Source organism: Gordionus sp. m RMFG-2023, chromosome 1 (genome assembly GCF_954871325.1).
Source record: "Gordionus sp. m RMFG-2023 chromosome 1, tfGorSpeb1-WG-v2, whole genome shotgun sequence".
Lineage (NCBI taxonomy): Eukaryota > Metazoa > Nematomorpha > Gordioida > Chordodea > Parachordodidae > Gordionus > Gordionus sp. m RMFG-2023.
Window position 1 is genome coordinate 64,939,869 of NC_088775.1, and position 23,805 is coordinate 64,963,673.

At 27.4% G+C, this 23,805-nt stretch overlaps 2 protein-coding genes across 2 annotated transcripts in view; both read left to right on the forward strand.

The window, feature by feature from the left end:
• LOC135931886 (glypican-6-like) overlaps positions 1-17,207 on the forward strand; it is a 31,960-nt gene extending 14,753 nt beyond the window's left edge. Inside the window, exons 2-10 of the mRNA XM_065469192.1 lie at positions 365-520; positions 6,823-6,983; positions 9,056-9,227; positions 9,433-9,584; positions 9,901-10,081; positions 15,186-15,316; positions 15,363-15,703; positions 16,173-16,324; positions 16,583-17,207. Coding sequence (XP_065325264.1) covers positions 365-520; positions 6,823-6,983; positions 9,056-9,227; positions 9,433-9,584; positions 9,901-10,081; positions 15,186-15,316; positions 15,363-15,703; positions 16,173-16,324; positions 16,583-17,130 — 1,994 coding nt within the window. The 3' untranslated portion in view covers positions 17,131-17,207. The remainder of the gene's footprint in view (positions 1-364; positions 521-6,822; positions 6,984-9,055; positions 9,228-9,432; positions 9,585-9,900; positions 10,082-15,185; positions 15,317-15,362; positions 15,704-16,172; positions 16,325-16,582) is intronic.
• A 4,162-nt stretch (positions 17,208-21,369) lies between these two features.
• On the forward strand, positions 21,370-22,875 carry LOC135928605 (uncharacterized). The gene is given in 5 exon segments (XM_065465064.1): positions 21,370-21,392; positions 21,900-22,084; positions 22,277-22,402; positions 22,561-22,654; positions 22,758-22,875. Coding segments are annotated over 5 exon segments (546 nt in total).
• Positions 22,876-23,805: the final 930 nt, after the last annotated feature.

The window sequence follows — 23,805 nt, forward strand, 5'->3', positions numbered from 1 at the left end:
TATAAATTATAATTATCAATTTTTTAATAACATCTTTGTTAAAATTCCCGATTTGGGTCTATTTTTCAAACAGCCCGATGAAAAATATAACTAAAATTATATTATTTAAGCATCGAGATTTGGCAAATAGATGTCCAAGCATTTCTGCCAGCTATGAGCAAAATCTTTAGGCTTACATAACGTTATTTTGTAATCTTAATCGGGCAGTTTTTTCAAATCTACCCGAATCGGACTTTTTAACAACACTAATAACGTCACACCCACAATGTTTAGTTTTTAATTAGTGAAAATAATTTTTTTTTAGACAATATCAACTCATCTATAATAAATGAAATAATTATATATATATATTTTTCCAAAATAGCCCAATCAAATGTATGTTCACACCAAATATCGTGCTGCTCAAATTTTATCGAAAAAATTATAACCGCTAAACAAATTATGAAGCTGGAAATAAATCTGAAAGAAATTGTATCGGGATTACATCAGGAATTTCACAAAAATTCCGTAAACCTACACAGTAAAATTTTACTACTATTTATTACTATATTCATAGAATGCCGGACAAAAATATCACACTTTTTTATAAATTATTTATCTTAAAATTATATTTAAAAGATTTGTTCAATTTATGGTATTTCCTGCCTGCTGTCATTTTGCTCCTAAGTATTTTTGTCTGAAAACCATTTTCATGAATAATAATATTAAAATATTCCTTAATAATTTGTGAACATAATCGCACTTGTAATGCAGCGTAAGATATTAGCAGTTCCTGAAAAAAAATATTGAAATATAAAAAACATGTGTATCGTTAAAAGTTAAAACATTGATTCTAAAAATTCTTTTCATATCCAAATTTCAATATTCCATAATTGAATTTCTTATATAGTGTAGTGTAGGTATACATATGGTTTTTATATTATAAACAAAAATAAAACTATTAAATTTAAACTGTTTAGTCAATCTTAATATATTAATTACATCATTATCAATAATGTCTTACATTATCTTTTCCATAAAAAAAAATATATAAAAATTTTGAGATTACCAAAAAAATGTCCATATAAGGAATTAAAAACGAATAAATATGGAAGTGTAAACATGATATAAAAAATTAATCAATAATCAAGACTGAGTTTCCTGGCCAGTTTTTTTTAAAGATTAGAGCAACCGTCATATCTAACTTAGGATGGAACGAGGATATATCCGTTTAGGGCAAATATAAAATATACATTTTTAATACAGTGTTGTGATGATTTAATGAAACAGATGATTAAATTCAAACCCATTCATATAAAATTATAATATTTGCAAAAATAATTAAAATAACAAAAGGAATAATAAAAGATATTTTGTCTATATTTTAATTATTTTTGCAAATATTATAATTTTATATGAATGGGTTTGAATTTAATCGTCAATATGTTTCATTAAATCATCACAACACTATATAAAATCACGTTCATAATAAAAAGAACAAATTTTATCTTTAATAAGATATGATTTAAAATTACAAAATTAGGTTCGTCAAACTCAAAAATAACTTATTTATCGTAATATTATATATATAAATATTGCATTAGCCATCAATTGCTTAAAAGTCATTCAATTTAATCATGTGTTATCGTGTTTATTAATTTAATATTGCATTATAGGGCATACGTTTTAGTCTATATTTGGTCTATTTTTTACCATTTAAAACTTTTCTCAAACATTGTTAAAATAAAATTTTTTTAAAAAAAATGAAAGCCATTGTGATGATTTTATGAAACATCACGACGAATCCCCATCCACATAAAAGTATTTTGCATGCAAAAATTATAAAAAAAACACATTTGAAATTTATTAAAAAATTTAAAATAATCTTTTTTTTTTCCTTAAAATTTGTTTTTATAACCGAGATTTTTTATAAAATAGGTTTTTAACTATAAAGTGGAAAACTTTTTGAATGAGTTAACAAATACAAATTCTTTATGGGTAAAACTTAAGGTAGTACCATTATTTAAATTGTGATATTTTTTAACTTATTTTTTCATTGTATATTTTCTATTAAATTTTCTTCTTTTTTATATGATAATTTCGAAAATAACTCTGAGAAATCTTCATTTAATGTATGACCATTTAATTCCCATGGTACACAAACCTGATATACCCATAGGTGCCCATTCATATTGGAAATTTAAACCTGTTTCATCTAAATAGAAGAATTTTGAATGGCACGTTCATTTTTAAACAATTTCTTTACGAATGTTGATAACATCTAGGAAATTCCGTCTATCAGGTTCTTTTCCAACCCTTTTCCGGCTCCATACCATTGATTTTATACATCTGAGATTAGTTGGTAAATTTTTCACCATATTTTTTTTATTGTAAGTCTATTATGTTTTAGTATTTAATAATTTTAGATTTCAATTCCGAATCATTCTTTTTTTCTCCTCTTTTTGATTACGTAATCGGCCAAGGTTTCATTGTATTGTTCGGGGAAGGTAATCCACTTGAATCGGTCTACCGAGCTAATGGATAAATTGAGGTCTTGCTCCATTGTTTTTATACTCGCTTGTTAAATATACAGGTTTACTTGAGTCATTTTTTAGCCATGGCGATTTTTTCCTGACATGTGCGTAGAACTATTTAGTTGATTTTTAAAGAATGTATAAAGGTATTTGTTATGTCAATTGAAGCTGAACATGAAATATTTTGAAAATAATTTATATAGGAGTTGTTTTTTTAATATTTGATATGTTTTGTTGATCGGGGGATGTAAAAAATTATATTAGATGGTTCTTCAAGTGAGGAAAAATCTAAAAATTTATATAATAAACAATATAATGTTAAATATTACAAACCTGTAGTTGTAGAACGATCTAAGATACGGGAGATAGTGAAATTATTCATTATAAATAAATTAAGAAAAGTTTTAAAAATAATTTTTTTTATATAAAGTTTAAAAAAATATATAAATATGATTTTTTAATTATTCTAGCAAGTTAAATCATTTTATGAGGGGGATTAATTTTAACCTCAACATGTTTCAAAAGCATCACAATACTGTAAATCAAAATGCACTTCAGGTGTCCTGTCTATCGACATTAAAATCGGCACCAGTTATCTATATCAAACATGCGAAACGTTACTATAAAGATATGTTAACAACAAAAGTCAAGCAATAACTATTAGTTACAATCAGAGTTGTTAACGCTCCTTTTTAAAAGTAGCTAGCTCCCGCTCCTACCTTCTCAAAAGGAGCTAGCTCCCTCTCCCGCTACTACATTTTTAAAAGGAGCTAGCTCCCGCTCCAAGTAATGGAGTGCCACTCCATAACCGCTCCTTTAATTTTCATTTTTTTAGAGGGTATACGAAATAATCTTATTTTTTTTTATCAAAAAGCTTTAGTTACATTAAATTATCTATCAAAATATTTAGAACCTTTTATTAGCTTTTAAAAGTAATAAATTTTAAATTAGAATCTATCAAACATCCACTCCTCTCCCCTAAGACCTGTTAGGCACTCCACAGGAGCACTAGAGGGAAGCAGGGTATTGTATTTTATAAAGATATTTTTTAATTCGGGGAATTTATCAAAAATTGTAATTTTGGTATCATTATTTAAAAAATATTTGTCCAATATATTATCTTCCTGATGATCAATTTCATGGAATCTAAAAAAATCTTTCAAATTAATTTGTATTTAAAAGAAAGATTTTTTAGTTTTAGATGCTTTTTTAGATTGAAGTTGCTCACTTTTGAAAATTAAATAGTTTTATTTAAACACAAAAGACATTTTGCCCGTAATTTGTTTGATCATTTGGATCAACATCTTTTAGAAGTTTAAAATATTTTTTGTATGATGGAAATGGAAATTCGATTTCTTCATCTATGATATCGAAATCCATAATATCTAAAACTATTTTTTATTAGCGCCGCTCCTTAGCAACTCTGGTTACAATGATTTTACAGTGAAACGAGTGTCATTATTAAATATACAATAAAAGGGGGTAAACAATATAAGATTTTATTTTAATTTAATACCTATTGATGAAATTAAATACGAACAAACGATTAATTTAGATTAATCGTCATGTTTAAGTATAAAAATAAATTACGTTGTAAATATATTAAATTTGTTATGAAAAATTATATATTTTCTTGATCTTCTTTAGAATGCTTAAGTAAGATTTTGATTAAATTTCATCTAAAATTCTAAATCATTATTTGTTAAAAGTCTTTTAATATTTGAAAATATTTTAGAATTTCTTAATTGTAAATAATTTTGTATCCATTTATTTCGATAAAAATACGAGAATACTATAAACTTTTATAATAAGATAACTCAATAAAATACATAAAAAATATAATTATAATTTATCAAAATATTCCATTGTTCCACGAATTTGATGATGGTACCTTTTTAGAAATTAAAAGAGTTAATATTATAATTATTAATACAAATCAATTATAAGGATTATCTAATTAATTAGTTGCCCGCGATAACCCAACTACAAATAGCCTTGCATGTGATTGTAAAAGTTAGTAAAATCATAAAGAATAAATCCGTGTAAGAGCTGAATAATATTTCCAATAATTTCATCTCTTGAATTAGGGCGGGAATTGATCGCTCGATTTTTAATTTTTAAAACTCAAAATTTTTTTTTGATGGGATTTAGTTGATGTGAACCTGGTGGTAGGTATCCAATCCTACCTTTATAGGCCTCGATGTCTAAGTCTTCTATGGGTAGATGCATTATCCATTAGTGGTAAGGCACTGATAAGTTTTGTCATAAAATCAATTAATATTGTGAACAACTTTGTACCCTTAACAAATATAAAATAAAATTTTAAAGATTTTGAACTAGGATTTATTTGATACTAATCACATTATGCAGATACTATCTCCGGGAAAATGCTTGCCGGACACTATAAATGTTTTCATCATTCACAGTGTATTTATAATTTTTTTAAAATGTGAAAATTTATAAAGAAAAATAATTATAAATTACTAATAAAGATTATAACAAATTTTAAAAATGCACGAGGACAAATTATCTATTAGAAATCAACATTTGGTCAATGATGGACCTCAAGGATTATTAAATTAATGGAGAGGGATGAAATAACATTTTTTTTAAAAATGAGTTTTCTCTATTCTCATACATGATAAAAGTGCTTCCCATTGGTCTAAAATAAGTCAAAATAACTAAATTATTTAGTACAAAAAAAAGTAATTCTATCTAAAATTTATAAAATAAGGTAATATCTAAAAATAAAATTCTTCGGTGGGGCTCTTTAAAGTTCTCAGGAGACTTGAGCCCCAATTCGCTCCTCCGAACTACGTTACTGCAGTGTATATTTTAGATCATAGGTATGGCAAAGGGGGTGGTGGTTCGGAAATTTGTCTGTTTTCATAAATAACAGTTAAAAAAATGAATTAAAACAGGAAAAGTTTTAAAAAAAATTATTATATTGGAATAAAGAAAAGATTGGAGAATAAAATAAATATTTTGAATTGTGATATATATTTTCTAATCCTATCTACAAATAATCAACGGGCGAGACTTAACCCTAATGATATTTTTTATCATCGAATTTTGGGCGGCTGGGCTGAAGGAAATCGATTTTGCGGGACTTTATTTTCTAGTGCACTATGGAAATCGATTTTGCGGGACTTTATTTTCTAGTGCACTATAACCATTATTATAAGGGAAGCCGGGGATCTTATAAATCCGAGGTTCTTACGAGCCTTGGGGTTTTCTTTTAGAGTACCTAACTCTAATAATTATTTTTTTAACCAAATATGTATGACTATACATTATGTATATGCGGCTATATTTTTTTTTAATATTGGATCACATATAAAATCTTTATAACACAATATGATTTTATACTTTCAAAAGTAATTTTTTAAATGCTGCAATTTATCAAAAATAAAAAATATATTTAATAACTTTCTTATATAAAAGATAAAACCTATTATTTATTTGAACAAAAAATATATTTAAACTATGGGGCTACTTTTCAGAGGTTCATATGAGCTTTTTTTTTGCTTATAGAAGTTTGAATATGACAAAAAATTATGTTAAATAAAAGAACAACTAACATGATGAAATCATTAATATAATTAATGAAAATCCGTCCTTGCTAGCCGTTTTGGAGAAAACAAATTTAGATTGTGCAAAAGTAAAAAGATATAAATCAAGATTAATGAAACAATAAGGTTTTAAATTGTCTACATCAAGATAAATATTCAAGAAAGAGCAAGAAACTATATACAATGATCTAATAAATGCATCAAAAATTTTTATGGGTCTTTATCCCACGTAAATACTCTTTTTGGGCACAAGAATCCTGTTGCAATTTAGTATTTTTTATTTGCTTAAATTTTGTTAATAAATTTCACTATTTTCATAATTATTTTCCGATATGGCTTATTTTTATCAATAAAGTAGTTGCAATAATATATATAATTTTAATATTTAAAAATAATCAATATTTTACAGCTCAAAAGTGTCTCATGGAAAGCTCTCCTTTCCTAATTTTTTTTGAAAAAATTAATCCTGTTAAAAAAGTATAAATTAAAAAAAATTATTTATATGTATAACATAAAAGTAAATAAGTGGAATAAAATGAGATAATTTTATTTAGGGCTCACATGCTCCCTCCCTTATATAAATTAAATTTGACGTAACAAACTGGATAATATGATAAATTTATCATACCTGAACTACAAATTTAATACAGGGCTTTATCTATGCACATCAGTTTTAGTAGGATTAATAATTTTTTTCATTCTCTCATTTCATACTTATTTATTGATAAAATGTAAAGGAACAGTAATAAAATCCATAGTGGAATCAGGCCTTAATCTAAATGCTGTATTCAATAAAACGTATGGGATGGTTTATTGGCAGAACTCTGATCTATTTTACACGCTTTTTTCCCGTTTACGAACGTATGTTGCCTCCGCTTCCTCCCCCTACAAGCCTACCGTAATTTAAAAAAATCCTATATATAATTAAAATTATGTATATTTTATAATTTAAAAGTTTTAGGCTTTATATATTATAATATATATTTGCATGGGGGGGGGGGGGGGTTAAGGGAATAATTGCTAATTGCCCTCTATCCCTTTTTAAAATACATAGTTATTTTAAAGTTTAAATTTATCCACCCCCTTAAATTTTTAAATATAAAATGGGTTACTAAAAAAAAATCAGAGACTTGTAGAGTTACTTGAATAATTTTGACCTTAATTATTAATAGAGAATATATTCTCCTGTTTCCATAGTCATATATAGGTAGGTCCACTTCATGTGACATTATAAGTTGAATATCTTTAAATACAAAAGCGGTGATTTCCTATAAATTACTGCCCTAAAATATTTATTGTGCAACTCGTTCAAATGGCGATCAGCCCTGTCGCGAAAAGGGCCGGGCTTCGAACCCGACCTTGCAGAACTCTAATCCAAATATCAAAAGCATATATTAATTTTCAATCATAATACCAATGACTGATATAAATGTCATAGGAAGGATACAATTTAGATTAAATTAAAAACTTTGTGATAGATTGGTTGCTATTCCCCTATTTCTAATCAAATCCTTCTTTTTTTACTTTCCAAGCAAAAAAAAACCGAATGAGATTAATTAATTCTGCTTTAAAATTTTTGTAGTTTTTCTTTAGGCTGTGTCCTAAATATATTTAAAAAACCTCAAAATTTATAGATTTTAACAAATAAGATTGTGAAACATGTCCGAAATCTTCCATTATTATTTTTTCACAAAAAAACGAGAATAAAATACGAAAAACTGCATACTTTAATATTATATTTACCAGTTTTTTCTAAAAATTTACTAAATAAACAAATTTTGAAGAAAAATTTATTCAAATTTATTTATTGCTATTATTTTTTTAAATAAATATTTTTGTAAATGGCGAAAAATGGTTTAGAACACTATTTTATTTTTGCAATATAAATAGCTCAATTATATTTTTTTTCAAAATAGGACACAGCCTTAAGGATTTTTTTGAACTATTCCCATTCCATCTATATTATCGTTCACAAACTTTTTTTAAAATTCATTTTAAAAAATTCCATCTCTTAACCATGTGTAAAGGAAAGTAAAAGTTCAATTTTTTAGGAATACAAGAGTCCTTTAATATTATATTTTGGCAATTAAAATACTTAATTTTGGAACGATTTTTCGATTATCCCACGAAATATTTTAAAAAACATGAATTGCAATCTAATTAAAATGGAATCTTTAGAAAAAACTCAAAAAGTTTTATGGGAACAAGGTACTCTCTGGGTTATAAAATTTTTAAAAATGGGTGATTACCCTCACTAATTTGAGCTATATTTTTACCTATAATTTTAAACCAATTCACAAAAATAGCTTTATTTTTCACGGCTAAATATAGAAACACTCAGTAAGTTAGATCATTGTGAGACATTATTTTTTGTTACTTTTTTTAAAAAAAATTATTTTACCTAATAATAAAAAAAACATATAAAGAATGATTAAAAATTCCAAAAAAAATTATAGCATAATAAAATTAAATACAAATAATATTTTTTAATAAAAAGTTAAGAAAAAGATAAAAAATAAATAAATAAGGAAAGGTAAAATTAAATATGTCAAAAAATAATAATAAATAAGGAAAGGTAAAATTAAATATGGCAAAAAAAAATAAGTTAAATTAAAGATGACAACTAAATATTTGCAAATAATATTAAAACCTCTCAATAGTTTAATAAAATTGATAGGAAAATTTAAAAGATGACAAAATATAAGAAAAAGTAAAATTAAAGATGATGACAATTAAAAAGAAAAATGAAAATTATAGTGATTAAAAATAATGGCTCACAATGTTCCCACTTACCTAACTTTCTTAGTTATAGTGAATTGGTAAATCTTGTACCAAATAGCTTAGCTTAGAGCCCTTTATCACACACATTTTTTGGGCCTGCCCCTGATCTAAGAAAACCCTTTAAAATATTTTCTTCGACCGATCCAGCCCTGAAGATCCAGCTCAAACTATTCATTTATATTTATAAAGATGGGACCGAAAGCGGCACTCGACTCTTTTTTCTTGGATTTGTACGAGCGTACGTTTTGCCTCTTGAACGCTCAGTATCGATTTGACAGTCCCTATAGGAGCTGTTTAAGGTCTACTTATGATATCATCAAGCCTTTCTCGTCCACCAACGGAGACGATCCAGCTAAACAAGGTTTGTATTTATAGAGGAAATATTTTTCATTTTATTGCTATTTCAAAAAATTAATAAGAATATATATCAACTATGCATCGCATAGACAAAAATTCATATTAATTAATTTTAAATGCGATTCTGATATAATATTGAGTAATTTTTCAGAAATGGAACCATTTAAAATTATACTCTCATTTTTGTTTATTCAATGAAACTGTCAAAGCCTCAAGACTGACCACGTCTCTTACCTTGACTCACTCCTTACTCTTCGCCCTTGCTCGACTATCCTACAATATCCTAGAGTATCCTGTGCAAAAAACCACTACTTCTTCCATCGTCCATTATAATCAAGATAATCCATTTTGGATTAGCAAGGTATATTTTCTTTTGTCAATTCAATGGTAAAGTTTTATTAATTGTTATGTATTTTTACCAAAGCTCACTAATGTATTTAAGTTACAAGTTACAACTATTCCAGATTTGGGCCTACATTTATTATATTATTATTGTTTTTAATTAGAATTAAGTCGCAACTGTTTTAATTAATTGGGAAATGAGATGACCCTACTTAAAATTAAACTATAATTTAAAATTTGATTAGTTAATGTTGAAAATCATCAATAAAAAATAAATTCCTGTATCCGAAAATTTTTTGAATAAATTAAAAACAAAATTTACTAAATAATGACAGATACTAGTATCAGATGAAACCGCGAAAAAAGTATTAATGACACTATGGGGTTGCCCTTTATGTCAGCCTAATCCTAATCCTAATGCATCTTACACGCCTTGCCCTAAATTATGCGAAACAATTCTATCAATTTCAGTTCGCCACTTTGCTAAGCTCTCAAACCGCTGGGGCCTATACATTAGTAAATTATTTACCAAAATGTTTTTTGTTAAACCTGAACTTATATTTACACAGATAAGATAACATTATAAAAAATATTAGTGTTGTCAAACGCTATTTTAAAAGTAGCGCGTTATCGCTACCGCTATTTTACAAAAAAAGTAGGCGCAATAGCTAAAGCTACTTTTTACGCTACTTTAGAATATTTTTTAAAATATTTTTTACGTATCTCTATTTCCACAAATAAAAAATATGACTATAATTTCAAATATGTATAATTTTTATTGCATTTCAATAATAATAACATTACTATACTGTTATCCCCAAATCTAGAGCGACTATCAAAAAGTATAAGCTTTGCCGCATAAATAATCGTTCAACACTAGCAGGTGGATTTTTCCCCAATAATTTTTATTGAAGATATTTAAGTCCACTTATTTTAGGCCTTTAGCTATATTCGATTTTTATAAAAATAATTTTGGGTTTTTATTTTTTTTTAATAAAAATGCTTTTTTTTCTAAAAATCTTGAATTATAGTCGTTATTTTAAATAGTTATTACCTTTTACTAATTTTTCTTTCAAATACTTCCTTTATGTGATATATTGTACATATTGGGAGAGGGGAGGGGTATGAAGGGGGGATATTTTTATTAGCTTAAAATGATGTTTATTTAAACAGACAAATTTGCGATAGGGGGGGGGGGTTTCCCCCTTTAGATTGATGATAAAATAAAATGTGTTGTTAATATTAATTATTTAAAATTTTTAATTTATAACATATTTCTTAAATAATATCTTGTGGCCAGTTGACGTTTGATTATAAATGTATTTAATAATTTTTATGTTTAGTTCTATTCATTATATAAGATAGGAGCGAAGTAGCGCTAGAGGTCTTCACCGGTCGGGTTCTGACATAAAAGACTTTTTATTTATGGGTAGGGTTGTAAGAGGTGCCCAACCCGATTGATAAATATCTTCCATAGTGTCAATTGGAATGACATGTCATTTTTTATCTAACACATATTTCATCATTAAATTGTCAATCAGAATAACATGACATTTTCAATGATTATTTTACATAACACCCGTTTACCAAACTATTTTGTTATTTATTTTTGTTATTACATACTTTATTTAGATCATATTTTATCAGGCTAATAATATAGTTATCTAATATCTATTTAATTTAATAGCCTCAAATTTTCAATATTTAAAATCTTTTACCAAATCTTAAATTGATGGAAGACTTATCAAATCGACTTCCCAATTAAATGTTTTGGCTCTTAAATTCCTGGCTATCCCTGTTTCCTCTGCTAGCTGGGAAATAGCGCTTTCAGCGCCTGATAGGAAATTTGAAGATAGGAGTATTTGTTTAAAGCCTGCTCGAATCCTCATTATTTGTATATCACAATTAACTATGTGATACTATTAATAATGTTATTGATATTTTATAATATGTTCATTATATCACGCACATTATTTTTATATAATCGCAATAAATTTTAAATTCGATTGTAATTCAACTTTTTTAATATTTAAACTGAATAAAAGTTATATGTTTCCAATTTAAATAAAATGCACTAAATATAAAAATTGATTATATTATGACAGTCGAATAAACCTTTGTTTAAAGTAATACATAATTTTTTAATTGTTTTTTAGATATTATGATATCAAATTTAAAAATTTTTAGTCGGGTTCGGATCGGGTTGAAAAAAATTTGAATTGGGTTCGGGTCGAGCTAGGACAAATTTTTTTTATATTTCGGCTCTGGTTGCAAAAAATCACCTTGCAGACTTTCTAAATTAGTAGTGAGCTTAGAGGTCTGCAAAGTGATTTTTTCAGGGCCCGAGCCCAAATTTAAATTTTATTGTCCAAGCCCGACCAGAATCCGAGATCACATTTTTAGACCCAACCCGAGCCCGACTAAAAGAAATTTTATTATTTGAGTTTAAATATGATAATATCTAAAAAGCAATTAAAAATTATGTGTATTTATTCACATATTGCCACCTTATCAATCTTCATATAAACTACATTTTATTTAATTTGTATACATATAAATTTTATTCAGTTAAAATATAAAAAGTAAAGTTAAAATAAAATCAAATTTAAAAATTATTGCGATTATAATTTGCATGATTGATCTAGGAAAAAAATGATATAATTGTTTATATAGAGGAAAAAATTCTTAAAAAAAAAATAACGAATAAAAAGACATATCAATATCAGTTACTGATTGACAATTTTGTCAAACAAATGATATTCGAATTATTAAGGATATATGTAATTTTAATATTTATCGGGTCGGGCACATTTACAGCCCGACCCGAGCCCCGGGTCGGACTTCGGGCTGCCCATGCATACCTCTAAGGGAGCTACCGCTATGGCTATTTTTAAAATGTAGCGCGCTAAAGCCACTACTACTGAAAAGTAGTGCGCTCTAGTAGCGTGCTACTTTAACAACACTGAAAAATATTTACTTTAAAAATGTAGATAAAAATCAAAGATATAATGATAATAATATAAAAAGTTAATTATAAACGGATAAAATATCATGACCAACTATTTTTTAGTTGGCTCTAAAAGGAGCCTTAGTTATATTTGAAAAGTTTGCATTTTTTGCCGTAAAAAAAGAAAATATATTGGTTTATTAGTAAATGTCTTGATTTTTGAGCACAAACGTTTTAAAAGTTTGTATGTTAAAGGGGAAAAATGTCCAGTTGTTGATAATAAGATTGGAGTGAACATGTTGTTTAATAATTGTAATTATTTTTTTTTGTTTCGGCCGTTATTAAAAGATTCTAATTTTTGTCTAAAAAGGAGACATAAGTGATATCCCAAATAAGAAATTTGCCTGAACACCCAAGGGATTATTTGCAATCCATCTGGGCTCTATCCTTTGATGTTAGATTGGTAGGTTCTAAAATATTTGGGAAGAGCAGCTTTTAGGCTCCGACTTATTATTCGATTAATTGAGGCAGGAAGTTGATGTCAGCTTTGACCTGTGATGTAAATCGCTCTATTTGAGCCGTTTTTAATAACAGCGAAATCATTTCATAACCTTGGAGATTTCGCTAATAGGTGTCCAAACCTTTGTATCGTCTATTGAAATCCTTAGGCTTCATAATATTTTTTCGGATAAAATATTGAGTTAGCCATTTTTAAAAATCTGCTTAACCCTTTAAAGTCCTGTGAGCTCATTTGACATCATTGCATGCTATTTTTTAACGTTTAAAACAACATTTTAAAATAAATATGTAATGTATTCAATTATATTTTAATAATAATCAAAAAAAATATGCTTTTGTTTTTAGTTTATTATCACTTAACTTTTGACTATATTTCCGTTTCGATTTTTCCTAAATTACTTGATTTTACATATTATTTATATATATTTTAATTGAAAAATTTTGAAAACTGTTTATTTTATAAAGAAGACAAAATATTCAAGTATGTCATCATGAATTTTTTTTTTTAAATTTTAATTATTTTTGTAAATATAATTTTAAAAATTATGATCCCAAATTAATTCATTATTCAATAGATTATTTTATTAACATTGAATTTTATTTTTATTGATGTCAAATAAAATTATTATAATTGAAGGTGATATTTTGGAAACAGATATTGATGATAATGAGAATAATTTAAATCATCCTATTGACAATATGGATAGAGATTCATCCACAAATGCACTCCACGTAGATCCAATTAGGTTGCAATTCGAAAAGCGATCGCGATTTTAAGAAAATGGGGAAAGGTAGTTTCGATTACAAAACTGACATTAATAATATAATAATTGTCAAATGGTTTGACAATCAATTTCTTCATTTTATATCATCCTTATATGGTATCGACCCAATAGAAGCTGTGAGGCGATGATTCTTGAAAAGAAAAAAATTTATTCAGATCCCTAGGCCTTGTATTTTAAAAAAATATAATGAAGGAATGGGAGGTGTAGATTTACACGATATGCTTGGAATGCTACAGAGTAGATATCAAAGGTAGAAGGTTCTATCTTCGAATTATAATTCATTTGATAGATACCTGCATTGTAAATGCATGGTTATTGTATCGAAGACATTAACTTTAAAAAAGTGAAATTTTTTTTATAAAACTGATAACATTTAAATCTCATATAACTGCTTTATTAATGGCAGGTAAAATTTAAAATAAGAATAGGGACACCTATAAATGAAACGCCTAAATTATAAAAAGGATCTAGGTTACCTCAGGTAATATTTAGATATAATATAGGGCATTGACCAGAAGCTTCCAAAGCTCGAAAAAGGAAACTATGTGTTAGCGCATATTCAAAGACTAAATGTGAAATTTATTTATACTCTAACCAGGATAGAAATTGTTTTAAAACATTTCATAATAAATATATATATATTTTTTTATACATGCATTTCGCTCAATGATGTCAAATTTTATCATGATTTTTTTCATGTAAACTATGAAATAAAAGTCGAAATTTTACATCTTTGGTGTATATAAATGAAGATTTTTTATAAAAATTTTTTTTTAGTCTTATTTAAAAAAGTCGAGTTTTAAAGGGTTAATTGAAGTAGTCTTGACTATATAAACAGTTAAGTCCATGCCACTCCTTAGAAGTTTCTAAAGTGTTGCGATCAATGCAATTATGTGGTTGAAAAATGCCACATCCTAATCGTGATATATCTCACAATTGTTCTCCTGGTAAAAGATTACCAAGGTTTTAACGGGGTAGGGCTTCCAAAGATTGCTTAAGTTATAGAATTCCTATCAGTCCGTGCATTTACATTTAAGAATATAACAAATTTTATGATAGAAAAATATATGTGAATGGACCACGATTTAAAATATAGTATAAAATAATTTTATTAAAGCGTAATCCATTATCTGCTTCGTTATATGTTTTAATAATTATAATAAACAATAGCATCGATAGGAAGAGTATTTTATATTGGAGCTAAATGTTTTTTAGAAAGCTTAAATAAAAATATTTTCTTTTGATTTTCAGCACACCTAAATGAATGATAGGAGCTAAGCGATGTCACTGTTATTAATTATAAATACGAATAATAAAAATATATAAGAATATTGTATAATATTTATTATTTTTTATATTTAAATTGTAGATGCAATCCTAGATATTTTGAAGCGACTACAAGGTTCTTTTAGTTTAGAAGCTAATATTAATACATTAGACGTTAAAATATCGGAGGCTATAATGAATTTTCAGGAACGTTCTATAACTTTCTCAAACAAGGTATAAGCTTATAAAATTAACTTAATATACAATATTATATAATAAGGTATATAAAATATGTGGTCAACCTCCACTAAAATCATACGACAGTGTTAATGATCAAGTATTTCAGAATTCTCTTAAACCTGATTGGCGAAAGTTGGTGGTAGATGATAACAAGGAATTTTTTAAAGGCGTACAAAAGGAATACAAAACAAATTCGATTTTGAGCGACATAAGCAGTTTAACTGAAAATGCCAGGCATTTTTGGGAAGATCTAAATAGCACCTTGATTATCAAGTTGTGTCCCGTTTTTGTGCATAGTCAAAAATTAACCAGTCTTAATCACATCAACCCTTCACCGACAGAAAAGGAAGAAAGCATTTGCTGGAATGGACAAAATTACAAGTATATGAATAAAATAGATAAATTATCATTTCAAATTATCTAAGTTATATTCCTATTCAGTTTTTTTTAAAATTTGTTTACTAACAACATTACTAAACTTTTGGTTATAAACAAATCAGAAACTTGCAAGCCCATGCCAAACACTGAGCCAAAAAAATTACATATCTGGACTGGGCCGATTTAAAAATAAATAAATGTATCTTATATAAACCAATAAGTATATCAACGATGGATTATGATTATTTATTAAACATTCATTTTTTCTCATATATTTAATTTCACTTTGAAGCCTTTACAAAATACAGCCAAAGTTATTTAGAATGGCCAATCTTAACAACTCACTCAATGCCCTGCCTTAAAATGAGTATATTAAAAAATCCGGTCTAGGCTGGAAAATGAAAAAACGTTTAATGGATTGAGCAAAAAAATGGATATTTTATTTATTATTATCTTTATCATATATTATAAGCGCTTCAAATCATTATAATGTGTCATCATTACCAGCAATTACCTCTAACCTCAATCTTACAGTGATGAAAGGGATTGAAAGTTCTATCGATAAATTGACTCAAATTTTGGTTAAAACGTATAAAGGGACATCAGTTTACATAGTCGATGATGGTAATAATAAAAATTTATTATATTTTAAACAATTTGTCTTTCAAGGGGAAAAAAATTGTGCTTCACGCTTAAATTTAATTTATTATATTTTTGAGCCACAATGATAATAACTAGCGAATACTCCACTAAATAACCTTATAGATTTATTTTATTATTAATTTTAAATCAAATAACATAATATAAATTGTGAAAATCGTCATTTTAAAAAACCATTTATCATTCTTTATTTCATTAGTTCATATTTTTTTTAAAATATAGAAGATGAACAACTTCCGCCAAAACAATTTGTCATTTCAGATTCGAAATTAGATCTTTCACTTGACAATAGTGGAAGTGGGATGCATATTTTAGAAGAGAATTTATATTCCACTATTGATCCAACTAGCCGCCAAAACCACTCTCTTGGGTATGCTAAACATATTCCTTTAGTCACTTTACAAGGAGATTTAGAGCAACCAAAATTATTCCATGATGATGATACAACCCCACAAGAAGGTTCTGGTATAATTGAAAGTAATTTACTTGCTAAAAAAAATACCAGCTATGTTATGTTTATATCCACAATCGAACCCAAAATAATTACCTCCGTGACCCCTGTGATACTTAACCATCATCCAATAGACGTTATCATTACAAAGAATACGGTATATGGAAAAATTGACAACGATGACCAGGATGCGAGTGATAGCTCTAATAGAGGAAACGTATTAAGTGAAAATGGTAAAATAAGTGAAAGAGACCCTGGGACTATTGTATATCGATTTGGGTTGACCGTATTTATGCTGGGAGTTGTTTTCGTTCCTTAATAATCTCAGTAGTTTAGCTGTGGAAAATTAACGCTTATTTCTTCTGCTGCTAAAATTTAATTATAATTATCTAAACAATTGTAAATAGCAAAATATATTTATCCTTTGTAAATTTTCAAAAAATTCAAGTCGTTTTTGTAATATCAAAAAAAAAACAATTTCTATATATTTTAAAATTTATAATCATATATGATATGACACAAATCTCTAAGTGAACATTTCCAAAAATTTAATTTTGCCTTTGTTTATCATTTTTTATATTATAAATATACCGTTATCATATATGATATGACACAAATCTCTAAGTGAACATTTCCAACAATTTAATTTTGCCTTTGTTTATTATTTTTTATATTATAAATATACCGTTATAATATAATAAACATTCCGTTATAAAATATTTTAAACAAAAGTGAATTATTTTTAAAATTCTTATTTATTAGTTGAGTCATTGCCTAGGGCCACAAAAAAAACAGAAATTGAGTTGGCACAAAATGGGATTAAAAATAACTAAATCAGCATATATTGATTTTTTTAGTAATAAAATATATATATTATACATAAGTGATAAAATCTTATTTTAAAAATTATAGAAAAATATAATATATATAGAAAATTTATATATTTTTTTATTTTTAAATATGAGAATAGAATGATGAAAGTATTCTGGCAAAAATAAAAAATTGTGCCATAGGGAATAGAATACCTATTTTTTAATTTGAGTTTTTAAAAAATCGCTAAAAATGGGGACTATTTCTTCAAGTGTTTAGGAATCTCCATTCTTAGCAATTTTTTTAAAAATTCTATTGAAATGTTAATGTTACCTTCATTAGCATCCATCATCAATATTATTTCCAATATTTTATATAATATACATTAAATATAGTCAGTTTTCTGCTTCTTTACATTTTACGTTTTCGAATAGGAAGAGTCTTGATAGCTTGCAATTATATAGACTAACAATAACCATGAATCGGATGTTAATGTTTTTAATCTTCTTGAAGAACTAAAATTGATTGGCAGACTTGTCGAATCAGAGAGGACTACTAGCTCTATTAAAATTTATTTATTATCTCATAATACTGGAAATTTACCCTACCCCAATACAAAAATAGCTCAACGATCTATTAACAATATCAGGAACCGTGGAAAGTTCTGAAAAAAGTTTTTAAAATTTAAAAGTAATTAATTAACTATGACAAATGAAAAATTGGGTTGCTTATGATTTCTATTTTATGGAATCCGAAATAGCATAGGCTTCAAATATAGAGAAAATTGTACAAGACTTTGCAACAAAAAATTAAAATCAATATATAAAATTTATGCCTTCTTATTTATTCTTTTTAATATAGCATGATAATCCAACAGGAGCCCCTCCTCTTTTGCTTAGGCCTACATGGCCACTTGTCTGGGATCTGAAATTCAAGTTTGATTTGGAACTTAATGTTTGGTATTCTTAATTAGTAGACTATTTGTAGCTCTTTACCTAAAGTTATGGAATCTCAAATTTTTATTGAGACTTATTCAAAGCATAGACCTAATCCTAAACAAACTAAGATAGAAATATGTTTTCTAAATAAGAATACAATAGCTTTATATTACTATAAAACTGTTGAAATTAAAAACTTTCACTTGATTTTCCTCCTTCGGAAATATTAGCCTAATTTTTTGACAACACATTTTGCTTGAATCCAATCCAAACAATCTCCAGTCACATTTGAACCTCTATATAATTTGCAAATGCTTATATGTTCCTAAAAACCCCTTTCGCACATTCTCCTTTTTTTACTTAAATAATTAATCGAGGAGTCTTTATTTAAAACCTTATTGAAAATTTTTTAAAATCTCAACTCTATCTAATTGGAAATTAGCACAACCCCCTGATAAAATTGGTGGCATCTACTTATTATCTCTTCATACCTTTTTATCTTTCCTCCCTTCCCGTCTCATAAACAATTTGCTATTATCGCCTAATTTCTCCTTGATAATAGAGGCGTTACTATGTGGCAGAATACTATTTCGACGTATACAGTGTTTCCTGATATGGCAACTCACAAAAATTTTCATACCTTAATTTCAAAATCTTATTCCGTTTTATCCATATCGCCACTTTAAACGTACAAAAGAGATCTGCAAAATTAGACCCGGCCCCGTACCCGGCCCCAATAAGAATTCGGGCCGGGTCGGGTCAGGCCTTAGAAATTTTTTATAATATATCTAAATTTATCAATTTTATGTTGAATATTTTATGTAAAAAATAATATATGATTATATTTATAGAAAGTAGACGCCAAATAACATATATAGTTTATTTTGAATAATTATTAAAATTAATTTCTATATTTAAGGGCTTGAAAAATTAGGCCCTATGCAGATCACTAACCTACAATTCTTTCAAAATATTGATATGGTTGAGAGCCTTGCCTAATAAAAATTTAGGGACCTTCTAGCTTACAAACAACTAAGAGTTACCTTAAGCCATAACTCGGTTACAACATAGTTGCCTGAATTGCAACTTAAGTCAATTAAGGTCAGAAAAGAGTTACATTGTATTAAAGTCAGGACATTAACGCCATTCATCAATAAACAAACTTCTCAGCCTATTCCTAAAAATGGTTCGATCAATGTCTTAGAATCTCGTAACCTTTCATTATATGATGAGTTAAGATTAGATGACCTCAAAACTATCTCATGGGATATGGCAAATCTCTCATCTGGGATTATAATTGTGTTACCACTTTCCCCACAAATGTTAATAGTAACTTAATCAAGCAGAAACAAATTGATAAATATATGCGAAACATGGAATAACTTTACTATTACCCTGCCAAATCCACTACCCAAAATATGCTAAAACGCTTTTTAAAAAACTAGCTCACAAAATCCGAATTCAAACATGGAAGGTTAAAGATTTTTTAAAATATAATTACCGCTCATGGACTTAAATTATGTTTTTAAAAGAAAAATATTTCATAGTTTAATTTGAAAATATATGTTTATTTTTACTGATAATATGATCAGCTTATGAAATCAATTAAGCTATTATTGGTGTTTTACTGGTATATTAACGCAAAAAAGATACAAAATTTTATTGAGATTACCTATTTTATAAATTATAAAATATATTGGGCTACGTCCTAGCCCAGCTTTCGGCCGGTGGGAGTGTGATCTGGGAATCATAAATGGCACGGAATCAGGGTGAGTGACAAATTGCGATGGATTAAAAATCATGAGATATCAGGGTTTAAACAAAAATATAATATAGGTATGGACTGAGGAGGTATATTGAAAAAAATATCATCAACTTATATATTGCTATAATATAAATTAGTATATTTCAGTAACTAATTTTCTGAGGAGAAACAATGAGAATAAAAATTATACTAATATTTATTAACATGTAAAATAATTATATATGCGAATCAAGACGAATATTGTTTGTTGAACCATTTTGGTAAGCTTTCTATAAGGTAAGATTATTAAGAATAGATTTTTTTTAAAAATATTCCTTTTTTAATTTAAACATTCTTTTGAGCTTTTCCCTTTTTAATTGACACTTTACCCTTTTGATTGGACTTTGAGACCCTTTTCCTTTTTTGATCGGATTTCAACAGGAAATTATCGGTGCTTGAAAGAAAATGGCATGCTAGAATCAATAGGAAGAATTAAACTATTTCTAAGAATGAAAAATCTTAATGCCAATATAGGATGGAAAGAAAAGAGGGAAAGAATGAAAGATAAAATGAAATACAAAGAAGCAGGAAAAGTGAAGAATAGGGAAAGGAAAATAAAAAGGGGCATAGAAAAAAAAAGAGAACTAGGGAAATGTAAAGAAAAGGGAAAAATGAAGAGGGAAAATGGAAAAGGGAAGGAAAAAAGAAAGATAATGGAAATAGGAAAGAGAAAGGGGAAAAAAGGAGAAAAGGTAAAGAAAAATGAGATGGAAAAGGATTAGGAAAGAAGGGGAGAAAAAGGGTAGGGAAAAAGAAAGAGGGCGAAAAGGTATAGGAAAGGGAAAGAAAAATGAAAATAAAAAGGGAAATAAAAGTGTAGAAAGGGAAAACGAAAGGAAGGGAAAGATAAAGAAGGGAAGAAGGGGGGGGGATAAAGGGGGAAATAAGCAGGAAAGTGAAAAGAAAATAGAGCAATAAAAAGGGGGAAATAAAGAGATCTAAAAGGTAAAAGAAAAGTGAAAAGAAGGATGAAGGGGAAAAAAGAGAGGGAAGGAAAGTAAATGAAATGAAAGGGAAAGGAAGAAAAAGGTAAAAGAAAAGGGAAAGAAACTGGAAAGGAGAAGGAAAAAAGAAGGGAAAAAAGGAGAAATGAAAAGGGAAGAAAAGTAGAGGAATAGGATAGAGAGGTAGGGGAAAGAGGAGGTGAAATAGAAAGGAAAAATGAAGGGAAAGAAAAGGTGGAAGGGAAAAAAATAGGATGGAAAGAAAAGAGGAAAGGAGAAGGGCAAGGAAAAGAAAAAGCGAACGAAAAGTAAATGGAAAAAGAGGTGGAGGGAGCCAAAGAAATAAAAAGCGGAAAAAGGGTTAACAGGCTAAAATAAATATAGTTAAAAACAAACAAAAAATTGGGAATCTTATTTATATATTCTAGAAAATTTTTAAAGTAAATTTGAAATTAATATTAATAGATGCTAAGGAAGTTAATTCTTGTTTTTATATTGAGTTTTATAAAAATAAGGGCTAAAAATGAGGGAAATAAGTTTACTTCCTAGCATCCATTAATATTATTCAATATTGCTTTTAAAATTTTACAAGATATAAGCGAGATTTACAATTTTTAAGGACAAGGGAAAAAGAAGGAAAAGGTAAAGAAGAGGGGAATGAAGACGCGAAAGAAAAAGATATAAAAGAAAGGAAAAGGGAAAGGAAAAGAGTAAGAAAGGGAAAAAGATAATGGGAAAGAAAAAATAAAAGGAAAAGAGAAGAGAAGAAAGGGGAAGGTAATAAGAGAGAAATTAAAAAGGAAATTAGGGAAAAGAGAAAGAAAAAAGAACATGGAAAGGAAATTAAAAAGAGGAGAGGAGAAAGAGAAAGAAAGGAAAAGGGTAAAAAAGAGAAAGAATGAAAGGAAAAGAAAAAGAAAAAGAGAAGAAAGGAAAAGAAAAAGAGAAGAAAGGGGAAGTTGATAAGAGAAATTAAATGGGAAAAGAAGGAAAAGAGAAAGAAAAAGGAATATGGAAAGGAAATTAAAAGGGAAAGAGAGGATATGGAAAGAAAAGTGGAAATGGAAAAACAAGGGGACAGAGAAAGAAAAGAAAGTAAAAGGTAATAAGAGAAATTTAAAAGAAAAAGGATGGAAAAGAAATTAAAAAATGAAGAAGGGAATGGGAAAGGGAAAATTTAAAAAAAAGGGAATGGGAAAGGGAAAAGTTTAAAAAAAGGGAATGGGAAATGGAGAAGTTAAAAAAAAGGTAAGGGAAAAGAAAAGAAAAAAGGAAAGAAAAGAAAAGAAAAGAAAAGAGAAAAAAAAAGGAAAAGGAGAGAAGACGAAAAGATTAAGAAAAAGAAATGTGTAAAAATGAAAATGGAAAGAAAAAAGGAATATGGAAAGGAAATTAAAGAGGGTATGAAAAGTAAATATAAAAGAAAAGAAGGATAATGGAAAATAAAAAGGGAAAGAAAGGGGGAGAGGGAAAGAAAAGAGGAAAGCAAAAGGAGAAGGAAAAGAGAAGTGGGAGAAGAAAGCATGGAAAAGGAAAAGGGAAAGAACAGGGAAAAAAAAGGAAAGTAGAAGAAAGCTAGGAAAAGGAAAGTGAAAAGAAAAAGGGAAAGGAAAAAGATGGAGAAAAGGGGATTGGAAAAGAGAAGGGAAAATAAAAGAAAGAAACCATGAAAAAAATTAATTGTAAAAAGAAATAGGGTAAGAAAACGGTAAAGGAAATGAGAAAGGAAAAGAGAAGAGAAGGGATGGGAAAATAAAATAAAATGAGGAAGAAGGGGAAAGAAAAAGGAAAAAAGGGAAAGAGCAAAAGGAGAAGGGAAAAATGGAAAAGGGATAAGGGAAAGAAAGGAGAGAAAAGGGGAAGAGAGATGGCAAAGATATGGGGAGATGTAAAGCGAAACGAAAAAGGAATAGGAAGAAATGGATATAAAAATGAGAAGGAAAGGAAAAAAAGGGAAGTAACAAACTTTATTTTGTATGGTTTGTAGAATTTACTAGGTTTCGTGATCTTTGGAACGCTTATTTTGTTGATTAACTTGCCATCTCCTTCTTTGTTTGGCAACGATAGATAAAACAAAATTTGTTCAATCATTAAGAGGAGTTAAAACAGGGGCTTGTTCTCTAAAATAAAATAAAATAAAAAATAACAATGCACTGAACCTGTAGAGGAGTCAATATTAGGTTCAACTCTCAATAAATCTTGGAAATATCATCAGATTGGTAAAACTAAAACAGATGTATTCTAAAATATAAGAAAAATATCATATTAAAAAAATTATTGAATTTATAAAGATAAATAAACATTTCTGCACTTTTAGTATATATAAATGACTAACTTTATTTTGTCTGGTTGAATATATAAATGACTAACTTTATTTTGTATGGTTGATAGAATTTGGTGGGTTTCGAGATCTTTGGAACGTTTATTTTTCGTCATTTTCTTTGTTTGGCAACGAAATATAAATCAAAATTTGCAACTAAAAGGGATCAAAACAGAGC